Source organism: Symphalangus syndactylus, chromosome 11, assembly GCF_028878055.3.
Source record: "Symphalangus syndactylus isolate Jambi chromosome 11, NHGRI_mSymSyn1-v2.1_pri, whole genome shotgun sequence".
In the NCBI taxonomy this organism is placed as follows: domain Eukaryota; kingdom Metazoa; phylum Chordata; class Mammalia; order Primates; family Hylobatidae; genus Symphalangus; species Symphalangus syndactylus.
In genome coordinates this window covers 119,862,219-119,880,009 of record NC_072433.2, presented here as the reverse complement: position 1 = coordinate 119,880,009, position 17,791 = coordinate 119,862,219, and the positions used below count along the sequence as shown (strand labels likewise).

At 40.7% G+C, this 17,791-nt stretch overlaps 2 protein-coding genes across 3 annotated transcripts in view; one reads left to right on the top strand and one right to left on the bottom strand.

The window, feature by feature from the left end:
• The window catches only part of AFF4 (ALF transcription elongation factor 4), an 88,604-nt gene extending 78,438 nt beyond the window's left edge, over window positions 1–10,166 (top strand). For both annotated transcript variants that reach the window (XM_063612417.1, XM_055299482.2), the window contains 3 exons: window positions 442–485; window positions 1,994–2,214; window positions 4,358–10,166. In XM_063612417.1, coding sequence (XP_063468487.1) covers window positions 442–485; window positions 1,994–2,214; window positions 4,358–4,485 — 393 coding nt within the window. In that variant the 3' untranslated portion in view covers window positions 4,486–10,166. The remainder of the gene's footprint in view (window positions 1–441; window positions 486–1,993; window positions 2,215–4,357) is intronic.
• LEAP2 (liver enriched antimicrobial peptide 2) lies at window positions 9,744–17,652 on the bottom strand. Its single transcript, XM_055299512.2, has 3 exons — window positions 11,788–17,652; window positions 11,451–11,590; window positions 9,744–11,129 (listed from the first exon to the last, which is right to left on the bottom strand). Exons 1-3 carry the CDS (start codon window positions 11,842–11,844, stop codon window positions 11,093–11,095), a joined length of 234 nt encoding a protein of 77 aa, XP_055155487.1. The 5' UTR covers window positions 11,845–17,652; the 3' UTR covers window positions 9,744–11,092.
• Between the last annotated feature and the right edge of the window lie 139 nt (window positions 17,653–17,791).

Genomic DNA, 17,791 nt, shown 5'->3' with positions numbered 1-17,791 from the left:
GCAAACTACATGGGGCACATACATTGTCTGTTCTGCAGCCTTTGTGCATAGTATGATTCATGTCTCCCCTCTCCCCACCTATCGACCCACCCACACCTTTTTTTAAGAGGGAGTTTTTAAAAAAAACGATCATGGCTCACTGCAGCTACTCCCAGGTAGCTGGGAGTAGCTGGGATGTATTCCCCTTCCCTTTATCCATGTGTTTCTCATTCTTTCCTTGCCTCTTCTGTGAAGTCTTCCAGAACACCCAGCTCTCACCTAATAATTTATTTCCTTTGTACTTTTACACACACACACACACACACACACGTGTATTTTGGTGTCTTAAATATTTAAAGCTGCTTACGATCAGCTCTTGCCCAGTGCTTTTAAATATATTTAGAACGTTATAAAGTAGTGGTGGTTTCTGTTGTTGTTAAGTACACTTTACTTTTTCCACAGAATTCTTATAATAATTCTCAAGCACCATCACCTGGCTTGGGAAGGTAGGTAAAATTTTATTATGTAAAATATTATTGTGGCGATAAAAGTGAAATGAGTATGGTCCAATTTCCAAAAATGGAAAGATGACTACTTTTTAAATAAGTAAAACCGTCTCTGATAAAAGATTTTTAGAAGTTATAATTTTTTCTCTGTATTTTTTATGAATTGAAAATATAAATGAACAGAATCATAAAGATTAGATAAGAGACATTTCGCCTGTTAAGAAATCTGAGTTTTTACTAGCGCTCAATCCTTTCCACAGTTTGATGTCCATAGTTACGTGGACCTATCACAGCAGGCTTATCTTTAGTCAGATCTTGGCACTGCCAGAATTTAGTAACAGTGACATGATTGTGATTTCTCCTCCATCTCCACGTCACTTTCATCCCACCTATCTCCCAAAGGATGAAAAACACCGTGGAACCTTTTAAATTGTATCTGTTCAGTTATTATGTTTATAAGAATTGACATTCTTTGTCCTGTATGTATTTTCTTACATAAGTTTATAATGTTAGAAGTGCAGATAAAAATATAAACAAGCTGGGCGTGGTGGCTCACGCCCGTAATCCCAGCACTTTGAGAGGCCGAGGCGGGCAGATCACAAGGTCAAGAGTTCAAGACCAGCCTGGCCAACATGCTGAAACCCCATCTGTACAAAGAATACAAAAATTAGCCAGGTGTGGTGTCATGCGTGCCTGTAATCCTAGCTACTCCGGAGGCTGAGGCAGGAGAATCATTGGAACCAGAGAGGCGGAGGTTGCAGTAAGTCGAGATCGCGCCACTGCACTCCAGCTTGGATGACAGAGCACGAGTGTCTCCAAAATATGTGTATATATGTATACATAAGTTTATTTTTATCCCAACTTTTGATTTTTCCTTTCTTTTAGTGTGTGATCGTAGTCTTGAACATTTCACAAATTTTAGTACTCCTGAAATGAACCTGCCAGATTTCAACATGTATGTTTTCTAAGAAATATTTAATTGGCAGGAAGCTTGGGGTAATTACAGTTGCTTGAGAGAGCTGTACCTCTTTGTCAGCTCTGAGTAATTTGGTTAAACTAGGAAAGTGTCAGAAATTATGGAGTTCAATAAAAGATGTTCCCGTCTTCTACCACAGTTTTTTAGGTTAAATGCAATTCCACCAAACTTTCTACAAAACAGTATAAAAAATACATAATTATATGCCCGAATAGATGGAAAATGTTGAGCAGAGAGTGAGGGAATCTGGCTTTTAAGTCTTTGAACTGTAACAAGGTGCATGACTTCTTCAGTTATTGTCCATGTCTTGTTTTGTTGTCATTCATTAAAACAAAGGGTACAGATTCTAAGATAACAAGATTATGAATTATAAGATTATAGTACTTATTTAGAAGAAATTTTAGTTCTCTGCAAACCCATCTAAAGAGAATCTTTACATTTTAAATGCTTTCATGTAGAAAGAGCTAGTAGTACTTGATTTTATAATGCTCACCATGTCCATATGAACAAGCTTCCTATTTCTGTTGTGTAGCAAAGCTGTGGGGATGCCTTCCCCTGTTTCTCCAAAGCTGTCACCAGGCAATTCAGGAAATTATTCATCTGGGGCCAGTAGTGCTTCTGCAAGTGGTTCTTCAGTGACCATTCCACAGAAGATCCACCAGATGGCAGCCAGCTATGTTCAGGTCACATCCAACTTCCTTTATGCCACTGAAATTTGGGACCAAGCTGAACAGCTTTCCAAAGAGCAAAAAGGTAGGTAGGTTTCTGGATAAACTTCAAGGGATGGAATTGTTAGAAGGAACTTTTATAATTTAGTTAAGTAAGTATTTAGTCTGTATTTAGTTTTATTATTTGCTTTAGAGTTAATGATATTCTGTTTGTTAATAGTCTTCATTGCTTAGCAGTTAAACACTAAATGAAACTGAATTTGGTCAAAAGATACCTCTCATGATGCTGGTGACAAAACTAAACTGCAAATAGTTCTTGGTCTAAGACAAATGTGCCTCTATTCTGGCACGTTAAATGCAGCTAATACCATAAAAGTAATAAAATATATGTCCTACCCTAGGATGGTTAACAGTAAATTTGGCAATAGGCATAAGATTACATCCAAACATCTGTACATCTGAGAAGGTTAATGTATAAGAAAGCACGTTCATACTGGATTTTTAGGTATATTGGAAGAAACCTGTGAAATAAAGGAGACTGGGAAATGAATAGAATTTTTTTTTTTTTTTGAGATGGAGTTTTGCTTTTGTTGCCCAGGCTGGAGCACAGTGGCACGATCTCGACTCACTGCAGCCTCCACCTTCCGGTTTCAAGCGATTCTCCTGCCTCAGCCTCCTGAGTAGCTGGGATTACAGGTGTCTGCCACCACGCCTGGCTAATTTTTGTATTTTTAGTAGAGATGGGGTTTCACCATGTGGACCAAGCTGGTCTTGAACTGCTGACCTCGTGATCTGCCCGCCTCAGCCTCCCAAAGTGCTGGGATTACAGGTGTGAGCCACCGCGTCTGGCCAGAATTCTTAACATTCTTTAAAATTAGGTTGTTTGAGGCTTTGCCCCTTAAAAGTTTATTATTTCCCAAACCAAGTACATTGAGAATTATAAAGTCTTTGAAGACCTTAGTGGAAAGTACTGTATAACCACCATTTTATTTAGTGATATTATTAGCAAATATGTGCATGCAGCTTCTCTTTAGGCAGATCCTTTACAGAGAAACACTACATTAGCCAATCAAGTGTCATTTTGTCACAGAGTACATTTAAATACTTATAGTGTGAACAGGTAATCAGATGAAAATGAAAGATTCCTATCCCTAAAGAGAGGCAATGGTGAGACCAAGGTAAAAGTGGAATCCCAACTTTTTTTTTTTTTGAGACAGGGTTTTACTGTGTCACCCAGGCTGTGGCACAGTCACAGCTCACTGCAGCACCTACCTCTTGGGCTCAAGTGATCCTCCTGCCTCAGCCTCCTGAGTAGCTGGGACTACAGATGCGTGCCACCACACCTGGCTAATTTTTCTACTTTTTGTAGAGATAAGGTCTCATTACATTGCCCGGGCTAGGAATTCCAACATTCAACATAAAGCTGTATTTATAAAAACATAATGTGTGGCTGGGCGTGGTGGCTCACACCTTGTAATCCCAGCACTTTGGGAAGCCAAGGCGAGTGGATCACCCAAGGTCAGGAGTTCGAGACCAGCCTGGCCAACATGGTGAAACCCCATCTCTACTAAAAAAAAAAAAAAAAAAAAAAAAAAAACTTTTTTGTATTTTGTATTTGGCTGAGGCGGCAGAATCACTTGAACCCAGGAGACCAGGGTTGCAGTGAGCCGAGATCGCACCACTGCACTCCAGCCTGGGCGACAGGGAGACTGTCTGAAAATAAATAAAAACATGGGATTTAGTTATTAGTTGGTTCATGGCATATGATTGTAGCTGAAAGTCTGATATAATCTTAAGTGTCTAACCTCACAGAGCCTGTTACAGGAAACAGGCAAAGAACGTCCTCCTTTTTGTATCACTTGCTTCTTATACAAAAGCACTGCACAAAATGTTTTGAGTAATCAATAGCACATTATGGCATTAAATCTTCATTTTAATAATATCTAATGCATAATAGCAATTTATCATTCCCATTTATGGAATCCTGCTGATATATAACACTTAATTTCTGACCATACATTTTGTTTAAAACGTTGCATGACTTAGGGAACAAATATAACTTGAGAGACTGTGGAATGATTTGCTCTAAAACATGGACAGTAAGCGTTTTAGTGTAGGAGGAGGTATTTTTTGAGTTTATGAATGCTGTTTTATAATCTCTACTCATAATTTTAAAGCAGTGATTCAAAAGAGTATATATCATTTAATGAATATTTTTGGTTTTCTAGAATTCTTTGCTGAACTGGATAAAGTAATGGGCCCTCTCATCTTTAATGCAAGCATCATGACAGATCTAGTTCGTTATACCCGCCAGGGACTGCACTGGCTTCGCCAGGATGCCAAGTTGATATCTTGAACTGAACACATTCTCGTTGCCTCTGATTTTCTCCACAACACTGTGTCACATCACGAAGGAAAACTGCCATAACATACCACCTAGTCGACATTAAGAATGAGGAATAGTTTTCTCCTCGTTGGTTCATGTGTTGTTGTTTTTGATAATCCAAAGCCATCATGTCAGTTGGCCCTTTAATATTTCCAATGTGAAAGATTATTTAAATGCTTTTAAATCTGCAGCACATTGATAAGATGGTTTCCGTGAGCTATGATAAGATTGAAATTCCAGTTGCAATTCATAACTAATGAATTGAAATTTTATTTATTTTAGTTTTTTTAAGTTCCCAGATTGGGGCTAGTTTAAGACTTAGTTATTTCTGCTTATAAATTTACTCTGTTGAATATTTAGCATAAATTTAATGTAGACATTTTTATTTATATACCTTGGGAGCTTTATTACCTAGTATCTTTTTGTGGTAGCTGTTCTAAGAGTAAGAATTGGTTCATCTAAAATAAGGACATATTCTTTCTACACCTACTACCTGACCTGATATTTGAAATCTTAACTCCAATTTTATTATTGTGGAATTTACAGTTAGTATTAAGGATATTCTTCTACACGTGAAAAAATCACTTAAATATGAGAAAATGGCATTCTACATGTATGTACTATGAAATGTGTCTGATTTGGTATGCATTATTTCAAAAACTGTGAATGTGTGTTAACACTACAGCAATCACACGGTGACTATAACTTGCATTTAATGCATTACAAAAGAGGGAGGACAAACTTTCTAGAAGAAGCATTTCGTGTTGAAGGGTTTCATAAAAGGACAATCCTGAATGTTACGGATTTTATTAAAACCGTATGTTATTTTTTGTTGCTAATCATTTGACACTTAATCGAAACAGAATAAGTTACTGTGGAAAAAAGGATGATCCAACTCCTGAGGATTGCTGCCTGTGTGTCTTTAATTGATTATCTTTGACGGTTAGAGTTATTTTTTCAGATTTTTCCCTCTCATACTGGATTGTGATGCTCTGATATGAGCATGCAGTGACTGTTACAGAAATAGGCTGGAGCTTCGGTGTGTGCTTTTGCTATACAACTTACGGTTCTAATGCCTGATGTAGAGATGATGAATTTTCTCCTTTTTAAACCTATCTTCTGTTTACTCCTTTTGTATTATGAAGGCCCTCTTCAATGATGTATGTTTCTGATGGAATCAGAAAATTTCACACTAGAAAAGTGTACCTAACTTGATTCAGTGTGAGCTCTCGGGACAGGGAGGGGAGCCAGGGGTAGAGCTTAAGAAGCTGGCTCTGTAAGAGTTGTATATCAAAGTACCTTTTGCTACAAGGTGCATATAGAAGTCTAAGGTAAGAAATGTACCCTCTATACTTTATTTTTCATGCCCCTATCATGTTTGGTGTGCCTTAAATCTTACCTTTAAATGAAGACTCTATGGATTGTTTACAAATGAAGTTTTACACTAGGACCAGATTGTCCATGCATGATTGGTCTTCTACAATAATAATGTTCAATTCTTTCGTTTTAAATCTTTCTTTAGGGTCATATAAAGATTAGTTCTTTCAGAAAAGCTATTGCTTTGGTACATGACTTAGTCTAACCAGTTGGGTAGTGCTGCTTTGAAAAATAGTTTGTCCCTCTCCCCATTCCAAAAATGAATCCATTCAGTCAGAAAAAAGGATTATCCTACTATTTGTAGATGATTGCTAAGGCTTGAAATAGGAAAGGGGAACGAAGGGATAGAAAAGTTTCAAAAGTCCAGTAGTGCAGTGAATCCTTTGTGTTTGAGACTTTTTTACACTTATTTCTGAAGTTAGTGAACTTTCATTGTCCTTGTGGCCTCATATTTATAGAGCTTCTTAACTGTTTTGTACCTCAGATTGTTTTTAGATATCATTGAAGATTGAGATGTACAAATTATGTTGAATTTAACCTGGTTCTCTTGAAGAAATTGCCTCTGATATCTTTTTAACTTAATCTTAGTGTGTTCTAGGAACAGTTTTCCATAAGAGGACAACTTCTCAATGATCATGACAGTTATTTAGTAAGAAATAATGGTTGTTAATCAAGTCCATGTACGTCTTGTCCTTCTCTGATTTCTCTGACTCGGATTCCTTAATTTGCAGTGATGTCTTAGAAATGGAAAAAGTATCCTCTGGGCTTTCAGACTTTCAGCAACAACAGCCAATGGGATACCTCTAAGTTCTAGTGTGTTCTCGTCTCTTGTATGTCCTGAAAGGCAGCAGGAGCATTTCTGGGGTCACACTGATATTTTGTTAAAGCAGAGTTTCCTGCATGGTTTATGGTGCTGCTCTAATATTTTCTCTTTAAAACTGTGTCAATTTTTGGAGAATGAATTTTTCAACCTTTTCATTGTGGAGGATTTTTCCCACAAGGTAGTAATGGGCAATGGATCAAAATCCTATCGTAAATGATTGAATTTTCAGTGTCATAGTGTGTGGAAATACTACTCCCTTTCCTTCACGTCTGTCTTCTTAGATGTTCTTTGTCATCACCTGCTCCAGCACATACTTTGGACTCCTTTACAGGTGACCTTCCTCCCTCCCTCCTCAATAGGTGTCCTCAGTATTTTCTAACCATTTAAAACTGAATTTGACAAGTGGCTAAAAACTTAGTCTGAGACTTGTACTTAGTATATGGTTAATTATAGAAACAACAACTATTTTAAACAGTTACTCTGTTGACTGCTCTTTATGACTACACTTGTATGCCAGGAGGCAGCAGCCTATACACCATTAGACTCTTTACAAGCAACCAGCGAACCAATTGCAGTGGATGCAGTTGTCACAGTAGTCTTGCCTGGGCTGGACTGGGCTGGGCTGTGGGGAGCGTTCCCCTTCAGGGGAGTTTCCACAGCTCAGCCCAGGCTCCAGGCTGGCTAGAGAGCATCCAGCCCATTCCTTGCCTCAGTGCCACCTTTTTCTGCGCAAGTAGCCAAGAAGTGACTTTATACACAGTGAGTACTTCAGATAAACTTACAGCTATAGCTGCCGAAGAGTGGAGAAGGTTGACCACCATTGATTTAATTCTCTAGTGTAAAGCAATTGAGAGCAGTGTGCATGAGCCCACAGACACCTGTGTTTCTGGGAGCTCTCGCAGTGGCGGATTCGTAGGCACTTGGGCTGCACTTCGAATGACACACTTGGCTTTTTTAGATTCACTAGTTTTTTAAAAATTGTTGTTCGTTTCTTTTCATTAAAGGTTTAATCAGACAGATCAGACAGCATAATTTTGTATTTAATGACAGAAACGTTGGTACATTTTTTCATGAATGAGCTTGCATTCTGAAGCAAGAGCCTACAAAAGGCACTTGTTATCAATGAAAGTTCTGGCTCTAGAGGCCAGTACTCGGGAGTTTCAGAGCAGCCAGTGATTGTTCCAGTCAGTGATGCCTAGTTATATAGAGGAGGGGTACACTGTGCACTCTTCTAGGTGTAAGGGTGTGCAACTTTGGATCTTAAAATTATGTACACATACACACTTTATATATATGTATGTATGTATGTATGAAAACATGAAATTAGTTTGTCAAAAATGTGTGTGTTTAGTATTTTAGCTTAGTGCAACTATTTCCACATTATTTATTAAATTGATCTAAGACACTTTCTTGTTGACACCTTGGATATTAATGTTCAAGGGTGCAATGTGTATTCCTTTAGATTGTTAAAGCTTAATTACTATGATTTGTAGTAAATTAACTTTTGAAATGTATTTGAGCCCTTCTGTAGTGTTGTAGGGCTCTTACAGGGTGGGAAAGATTTTAATTTTCCAGTTGCTAATTGAACAGTATGGCCTCATTATATATTTTGATTTATAGGAGTTTGTGTCTGGGTCCCAGGAACATCTACTGGGGATGACTGTTAGGCAGCTTGTGATGATGTTTTTTAAAAAACCTAAGTAACTTGGGGAGCCAGAGCATTTCAAACCCATAGAGACACCTATCATACCTGTATATCCCCTAATACATGGAACATAAATTTCATTTCAGCTTTATGCATTAATGTATTGAAGAGGCAGGCTTTTTTCCAGTAATAATACTGTACATCTAAGGTTGCTATTCAGTAAAATTAATAGAAGAGATAATTATTGAATGCCTTGGAATATGTAGTGATAAGAGGCCAAATTTTTCATGTTTGTGAGCATGTCTTTCAGATACTCACTAATGGAGAAATTCACTTTAGACCTCTAGACCCCAAAACCAAGTTAGCAAGTGACAAAAAGCAAATTATTAACAGTTCGTAAAGTGGATGCTGGTCTTACAAAGCTCCTATTCACATGAACCCTATGGTTAATTAGAAAGAACTTGCTGTCTCCAGAAAAGGGAATGGAAAGAATAACTATGTATCCTCTTTTCATGTAATTTGGTCACAGAATAAGGTATTCAAGTTAAGTTTAATCCAAGTCTTAGAGATCTTTAAGTATCCTAAAATAGCAGCCTAAGTAGTCATCATGTAAAGAAGTTGACTTTCAGGAATGTCAGCATTGACCTCTCCTTGCCGCTGTTACTCAGCTAAACATAACTTGCCATTCTGAAAAATAAAAAAAAGCTCCCACCCAGAAATTCGAGTGATACTCAGTTTTGACCTCTTACTGCTTCCATGTGGGACTTCTTTTCAGCTTTTAACCATTGGAATTTTCTACCTGCTATGTTCCTCTCTGGAAAATATCAATTTGGAAATGCTGCCTTTCAAATCAATGCCATGATTATCCATATTGTTGAGTTTGTTGTTGGTGTTCCAGAAGTGTCCCCATTTTACAACTTTATGCACACACCTGGCAAATCATTAACATGAGCATTCAACAGTACTGGGATGGGTGGGGTGGGGTGGGGGTGGGGGGCTCACCAACAGAACTGGCCAGTTGACATTGCCTGAAAAGGCACCACCTTTAAAGGCCAGTTGTGGGGTTGGTAAGCACAGTTATGAAAATTTCTATCTAGCCTCCGTTTTGAATGGTTTTAAGAAATTTTGTATATGGAGGATGGAAATGCTTATATATTTATTGAAAATCCTTTTATTTGAAATTAAAATTATTTGGTAAATAATTGATATTTGGGGAGGGTTTTGGAGGGGAGATAATGTCACTGATAAATTAAAAGCCTGTTGATTTTGCAGAAAGGTACTGTTAGTGACTGATAGGATGCCTTTGTTTTGTACATGAACCAAATCTTTGTTTTACATTTCTTTTATCCAAAATATTTAGGCATCTGACATTTTCAACCAGAATTTCAATTATATACTGTGATTTTTATTTGTTGCAATACATTACAATTTCAGAGGTACTTTGGGGCTCAAAAGCTAGGATTTCTAAGTCAGTATGTGCATTTCACATGATAAAGCTGTTAATGGTGAGCAAAGTATTATATACTAACTAGATTTTTCCACATCTGTATAGTATATTATATGTATTTTGTGGTATTGAGAGTATAGAAAGTTTAGAGTGTCAAACATGCGTTTAATGTGTATTTTTAAACAAATTTATGGCAATTAAAATATTTGGAGACAAGGGTATCACATTTCAATTTGTAAAGATCTTTTTAACTCTACTGTGTCATTAAGATGCTTTGTACAATGCCAAACCATAGCTGGAGAAACTAAGTTTAATAAATATCAAATAGATTTTCTGTATTAAAGTTAATGAACACTGTACTCTTTATATTTCTTCAACTCTGAGCCCTTTTCATGCAATTCCTGTTTTGTGTCTTAAGGTCCATTACTACTCTTTAAAAGTCTGTTCCCGCCAGCTGAGGTCTCATTTTCTGATTACAGAAATTCTGAACTTGCTGGCCATGGGTCCTTGTGCATATGTCAAAATTCACCTTGTCCCAACAGAAATCTTAAATCTCTTTTGGTGCTTTTGGTGGCTTGGGCTTTCATTGCTTTATTAAACTAGATTTTTCTTTCTGTTCTGCCTTATGTTCAGACAGTCATAGACAAACCTGGGTGCTTCATTAGATGGCAAGTGCTTGACCATCTTTTTTTTTTTTTTTTTTTTGAGACAGACAGTCTCTCTCTCACCCAGGCTGGGGTGCAGTGGCATGATCTTGGCTCACTGCAACCTCCGCCTCCCAGGTTCAAGTGATTCTCCTGCCTCAGCCTCCCAAGCTTGACCACCTTTGACACCTCCCTGAAGAGTTACGGAGTGAAGGGATCCAGGGCCACAGCTTAGGAACTTGCTAAAGTTGTATGTAGCTGTTGATTATGTAGCTGTCACCACACTTTCCAGATTGAGAAGCTAACACATTATTGGGCAATGCCGTTTTTTTCTTCAGTATACAAAGTGAATCCTTCTTTCCCTCAAAAGCTTGAATTCCAGACTGCTAAAATTTCAATTTGAGACATTTAATAGTATCCATAGAAAAATAAACTCTAAATTGACAAGTTTAGTTAATGCTTATCCATATATCAACATTCTAAGAAGAAATGGAGACCAATTTAAAGCATACATCTGCCTTTAAATATTAAAAATACAAGATTGCTTCACTTGGGTCTCTCCAGCCAAAATGCAGTCAATATTCCATAGAACGGAGCATTATCGGAGGTGACTGCTGTCCTTTCTTCCCCTGGTATGTACATCATTCCTGGGCCACACTTAAGGAACAGCGTCTTTTTCTAGGGGAAAAGAAAGGATAGTTTTTTTAAGACTGGGTCTAGGAATGACCAGGGACACCTATGCTGCATTTCCTTCCTCTTCGCTTCATCTGTCCAGTCTCGGGAAAGACTGAAGAATGGAAAGGCACCACTCTTTCATGGTACCCACATGGAGCTGTTCTTGGCTCCTAACTCCTAAGGGATTTTCCATGGAGCTCCCAGTCTCAGTCTAGAACTCCTCCATCCCAGCTTTATTCTTAGGTTCATGTGTCCCCTTGTCACTCCTCTGCCCAGCTTCCCAGGGCTCTCTGGCCCAACCCTGCTCCCAGGTTCGTGGAGTACCTGCATAGCCTTGTGATACACTCAGAATCATCCCGGCAGGAGGCTCCAATAGGCCTGAGGGAAACCCCTCTCCAAAATGGGGTCATTCTCCGTGGCCTTCTCTTTGCTGAACTCACTTCTGGTATTGGGGAGCCATCTATCTGTAGGGCAAAGACATTCAGATATGAAAGTGTTGACACCCTGCTGCACACCTTGGAAGAGTGATCATTCCATTCCCCGGATGCTGTAGACTCGGAACAGAGGAACCATTCCTCGGGACTGAATCTAGCTTTCAAGTTCCACCACCACTATCATCTCCACACTCCACACATACAGATACGTCTCCTTCCCTCCTTACCTGGCCCAACAGCAACAGGAAGATCATGAGGACTGCACAAAGTTTGAGGTGCCACATCTTGACAGAGGGAGGATGTTGGAGCCTGAAAGCCAGGGACAGTTCCTACTTCCTTTTATAGACTGACATCGACTCTTGCATTGTTACCGGGTGAGATGGGGGCAAAGTTTATATTTGTAATCAGAATCAATTTAATAAGTTAATGTCTACCGGAGGAATGTGCTCAAGGGCCGCCTTTCAGGCACATTGTATTTACTGATCCCTCATCTGGACTTTGAGTGATTGTGTTGCTGGCATGGACCCTTTCGCCCATTTTACCAAAAGTCAGCAGTGCCCTTCCTTCCCTTTGAAAGCCACATGAAACCATTGAGGGAGGTCAGGCAACTAGCCACATTTCTATTCCAAAATAGCTCAGTGAGATCACTCCCATAGAATTCCAATAATGAAGTCTTCAGAAATAATGTTGGCCCCTTTCAGCCTTGTCTAGGAAAGAAGCACTAATCTATTGTGTACAGGCAATTGGATAAGGCCCTTATCTCCTTTCTGTGGGAGGATGCTTCAGCAAGGTCTACAGTTCCCCAGATCGTCCACTTGCTTAGATGGACTGTCACCCTAATCTGCACCTGTTCATCTCACTAGTAAAATGAAGACCCAGCTGTGGAAAGTTCAAAGTCTGGCCTCGTGCCCTCTCAGGGGAATGGCTGGATGTGAGACTTACTTGGACCACAGGTGAATTTAATAATTATAGGTTTCTTTTTGTCTTTAAGCACATGTAGATGAGGAGGTAACAAGATCTCCTAAATCAGAGGGAGAGCTTGTGTAGTGACTGTATTAAAAGCCTTGAATTATGGGCTTTCTTCCCAGTAGTTGAGTGGGGCCTTTCCTTCCGGCAGCTTCAGGGCAGCAGGCATAGGGATGAGATACCTCCAAAGCCCAAAGCATCAGTTTAAGTAGGAACTGCTGCAGATTTCTAGACCAAGGGAGGACATGTATCTAAACCATGGGTAGTTATGGGTACTCGTGAAATGACATGGGCATTTTAAGTTTGAGGGGAAAGGTGTGAATTCCGAGTAAGGAGATTCATTGGGCTTTAGATCTTCCTATGACCTGGGAGGATAATAAGCTTAAGATAAATACAACAAATTCTTTCTGCCAGGCATCACACTGAAAACTTGGCTAATACCTCTTCCCAAGGGCCATCTGTCTCATCTTCACAGGTTGTGTATTTGGATAAGAACCTGCTTGTTCCTTTACCCCAGGAAAACGTGGAGGAGATGCACAACAAACAGCTGAAGGTAGAAAAGGATGGCCACTGACCCTGCTGCCAGTCAGATAGAGGGAGCTTCTTGCCAAGGGAGAAGCAGATGGTTTGATGGACCTCAGAGCTGGAATTGGGCAGGATGTGACCACAGATCTGACTGTCCTGATTCTAGTCCTCTCAGAATCATGGAGCCAGGCCTTGAGGGGGATGCCACTGCATGCATTTTAGGAACATTGAGAAGAGACCTATATACCAACTAACTAACCAGTTGAGACTAGTTCTCTGCTCCCTCCCTTCACCCCTGAGCTTGGATACTGGATGATCCCAGACAGGGGCCTAACTGGGAACTTTTGCTGGGAGGGGAAGTGGCTATGTGGGTGACCTAGTGAGCATTGAGTAAGAAAGAACACAAATGTGATTAGATAAGCAAAGGACTGAACAACGTGCTGTCCTAGAGCCTGTTGGGTCTGTGGCCTCAGTGCCAGCTTCCCCTTTACCAGTCTAGAGTGACGTGCCAAATGGGATTTGGAAACTGTTCATCCAAAAGATGAGTAATTCTCCTAATCCTCCATTTCTGCCTTCCTGTACTTCTAGCAGGATCAAACTAGCCTTTGTGTTAATTATTTGTAAAGCTGATAACACAGTCAAGGAAAGAAAGAGCTTGAAGCCCTTGCCCCTCAGTGTGTAGGGGGAAAAGGACCATACATCCTCATGAGTGTGACAACATTGCACAGGCCTTTGGTTCAAGCCTCTATGTCGTATGCCACCCTCTCCCCAAAAGAAAAAACCATTAGTCACTTTCTGTGGAAGGAACCACTGTTGGGGGAAAGTATTTTAACATATGTCTACGTGAATGCTAGTTGTTCTAGTTAAGTAAGTATGGAGCAAAAATCAAACTCAAAGCAACATCCAGGCAGCACTTAGCTGAATTGACAGTATTTGTCCACAGCCATCCCATACTTGAGAGACTGTGAAGGCCTCTTCTTGAAATTAAAAAAAAAAAAAAAAAATTCATGGATTCTACAATCAAGTATTTTGCTCAGTGAATATACATGTAACTACATGCTCCTTCATCCAATAGAAAGGCCTAAGTAGCCTTTAACAGTTTCAGCCATAATAAGGTAGAATGCTTGGCTGGTAAGCAGTAGCCTGAGGTCTACAGAGTGCAACTGCCCATAGGCCAGCCCTTCCCCTCTTTGGGCTTTAGTCTCCTATTCTGTCAGTTTGGGGGTTCAAATGACTAATTTACAAGAAGAAAATGAGACTGAAGCAGATTGGATAGCTGAGAGCTTGGTAAATCTGGATACAACTCTCAGAGATTTTATGCTTCTGAGGCAAATGCTTAGGATGAAATGGGAGAAAGAGGGTATAGCTACCTGAGCAGCTGTTTGAAACACACGCCAGGTGGATCACTAGGAGTCGGCAGTAATTGGAAACTTTTTGCTGTCCCTAAGCAGGAGGTGCCTAATAAAAGATGAAAGACTCTGAAATGGAAAAACTTTACCAGGTAAAATTTCAACAAAAGGTCAAAGTGTATTTGCTTTTTTGCTAGCTGGAACTGGCATAGACTTTTGGGCCTACCTTAGGCCTGCATTTTGAGGACTGCCTGCAAACTAGAAGAGCGAGGGCATTCCTTTCATCAGACTCTGCAGCCCGTAGATAAAAACGCTTGTGGGGGCAGGAGCATTTGGAAAAAGAAAGTTTAAATGGAGCAAGTGGTTGTGCCAGAGTAGCAGGTAAGGGATCCATACTCAGGACTGGAGGCTGCAGATGGGTTACCAGCACTGAAGCCCACAGCAGCTGTCCTTCCTTAAAAGGTTTTACTCAGGTCCTCCTCTGAGGATTTCTGCAAATAGAATGTCCCCTAAAATGATCCCAGGTCATGTATAGGAGCACTGAACTACTAAAACTCACCACATTCCACACACCCACCACCTCAGCACTCCTGCCACATAGGTGAGATCCATTTCCCCAAGCTTAGAGAGGGAAGCCCTTTGATGAGACACAGGCTTAAAGCAGACTAATTTCATCCAAAGCAGAAGCTCCACACATCACAGGGCTTACGGCAGGGTCATCTCAGTAGAGCACTCCTGGAATAAAAATAATAGGCTCGGTGCCTGGTTTGGGCTGAGAAAAGGGGTTTGGATCTTTTAAGCTGGTCTCTCCAAAGGAGTCAAAGAACCAGGGAGAAATAGTCTAAGTGTAGAACAAGGTGAGCAAGATGGGAGAGGGTGGCCGTCTACTTTGGCGGCTTGGGGCAAACACCAGAGGGAGAAAGACATTAACGGCCTCTCAAAGCATTGGTCCTCCTCTGGGCTGTGAACTTTTTGAAGCTATGCAAGGTAAGGATGAGTCCACAGTTTTCATCATTCTCAAGGAAGTCTATGACCCAAATATGTTGCAAGACCTGGGAATAAATCTGGACAAAAAGGCAAATGGGAAAATTGGACTGTCTTTTGGGGGTGAGGTAGAAGAGTTCCTCAGTTAGTTGCCCTGTGTTAAGCCTGTACCATCTTGCCAGACACTTGTCACTCATTTCACCATCACAACCCAAGAACTTTATAATATTTCCATTTTATGGGTGAGAAGCTTAAGGCTCATGAAAGTAGGTTTCTTGTCTATATCACATAATGAGGAAGTGAGGGGCTAAGAGGACGAGCCCAAGACTGTAAGACCCAGCCTTGTCCCCATATCCTGCTTCACAATGTAGTTTATCTTTTAGGTTTTGTTTTGAAGTCTCGCTCTGTCACCCAGGCTGGAGTGCAGTGGCACAATCTTGGCTCACTGCAACCTCCACCTCCCAGGTTCAAGCGATTCTGCCTCAGCCTCCCGAGTAGCTGGGATTATAGGCGTGTGCCACCACGCTCAGCTAATTTTTATATTTTTAGTAGAGACAGGGTTTCACCATGTTGGCCAGGCTGGTCTCAAACTCCTGACCGCATCCGGCCATGTTTTGAAGTATCTTAACTTTTGATTCTTAAAAGGCAATAGCAGTAATTAGGATAATAAAGATACAGTCTGGCCGGGCACAGTGGCTCACACCTGTAATCCCAGCACTTTGGGAGGCCGAGGCAGGTGGATCACGAGGTCAAGAGATCAAGACCATCCTGGCCAACATGGTGAAACCCCATCTCTAGTAAAAAAAAAAACAAAAATACAAAAATTAGCTGGGTGTGTTGGTGTGCGCCTGTAGTCCCAGCTACTTGGGAGGCTGAGGCAGGAGAATCACTTGAGCCCGGGAGGCGGAGGTTGCAGTGAGCTGAGATCACACCACTGAATTCCAACCTGGTGACAGAGCAAGACTCCATCTCAAAAAAAAAAAAAAAAAAAGTCTGACCCAGAATCAAAGTTGCTGCTAGCAGGAAGAGTCCTTAGAAGAGTTTCTAAAAACAGATCTCAGATCCCATATCATGTACTGTACTGAGTTTTGACAACTCATCATATTCCACATACCTGCACAGGTGAGATCCATGCCCCGAAGCTTAGAGAGAAGCCTAAGGAACTAGAGGCATAAAACTGCCAACCACACCTACCCCCACCATCCGTCGGTGGGCAAAGGGAAAATGGTACCTTTAATACCAAAAAGATAATTTAAAGGCTTTAGATCAGGGGTAAACCTTATTCATAAAGGGCCAGAGTAAATCTTTGAGGCTTTATGAACCACATACGGTTGAGAACATTGTTGGCTTCCTGGCACAGAAAAAGAAAACTGCTGTGGAGGCCAAGAGATCACCTCATCCGTTTTATAGCTGATATCCCCTCAGGCTAAGGCCTGCCTTAGGAGGAAAGGCAGCAGAGCAAGCTTGTCCAACCGCAGTCCTGGGCAGCAAGCGGCTCAGGATGGCTTTGAATCCGACCCAACAAAAATTTGTAAACTTTCTTAAAACGTTGAGGTTTTTTTGCAATTTTTTAAAGCTTATCAGCTATTGTAGTGTTAGTGTATTTTACGTGTGGCCCAGGGAAGCCAAAAGATTGGACATCTCTGCAATAGAGCATAGATTTAAGAGCATCACTTTAGTGCAAGACTCCACCATTCACTGCTGTATAATTTCTGGCAAATTACTTAATCTCTCTGTGCCTGTTTCCTCATCTTCCAAATGAGGATACATTAAAGGTGCTTGTGAGGTTTAACAGTTCATTTGTGTAGCCAAGAAGAGTATGTGAGGTCCAGAGCACCATGGCTTACGCCTGTAATCCCAGCACTTTGGGAGGCTGAGGCAGGCAGATCATCTGAGGTCAGGAGTTCCAGACCAGCCTGGCCAACATGGTGAAACCTGTCTCTACTAAAAATACAAAAAATTACCCAGGTGTGGTGTCCTGCACCAGTAATCCCAGCTACTCGGAGGCTGAGACGAGAATCGTTTGAACCCAGGAGGCAAAGATGGCAGTGAGCTGAGATCGCACCACTGCACTCCAGCCTGGGTGACAGAGCAAGACTCCACCTCAAAAAATAAAAAATAAAAGTGTTCTTGACACATACTAATTACAATATAGTTACTAGACTTTATTGTTGTTATGGGAGCAGAGGGCTAAGAACCTGCACTCCCCATAGCCCATGTCACCCACAAATGGTTAGCTGCAGGAGTAGCTGCAGCTACTTTCTTGTAGATAATGGAACAAAGGGCGAGCCCTGCTCTTTCACCAAAACCCGAGACCAGGCAAAACTTCAAGACTCATGCTGAGGAGGGGCGCTTCATGAACTTGAATATTAGTGGCCACACAGGATTCTACTCACAAAAATGTAAT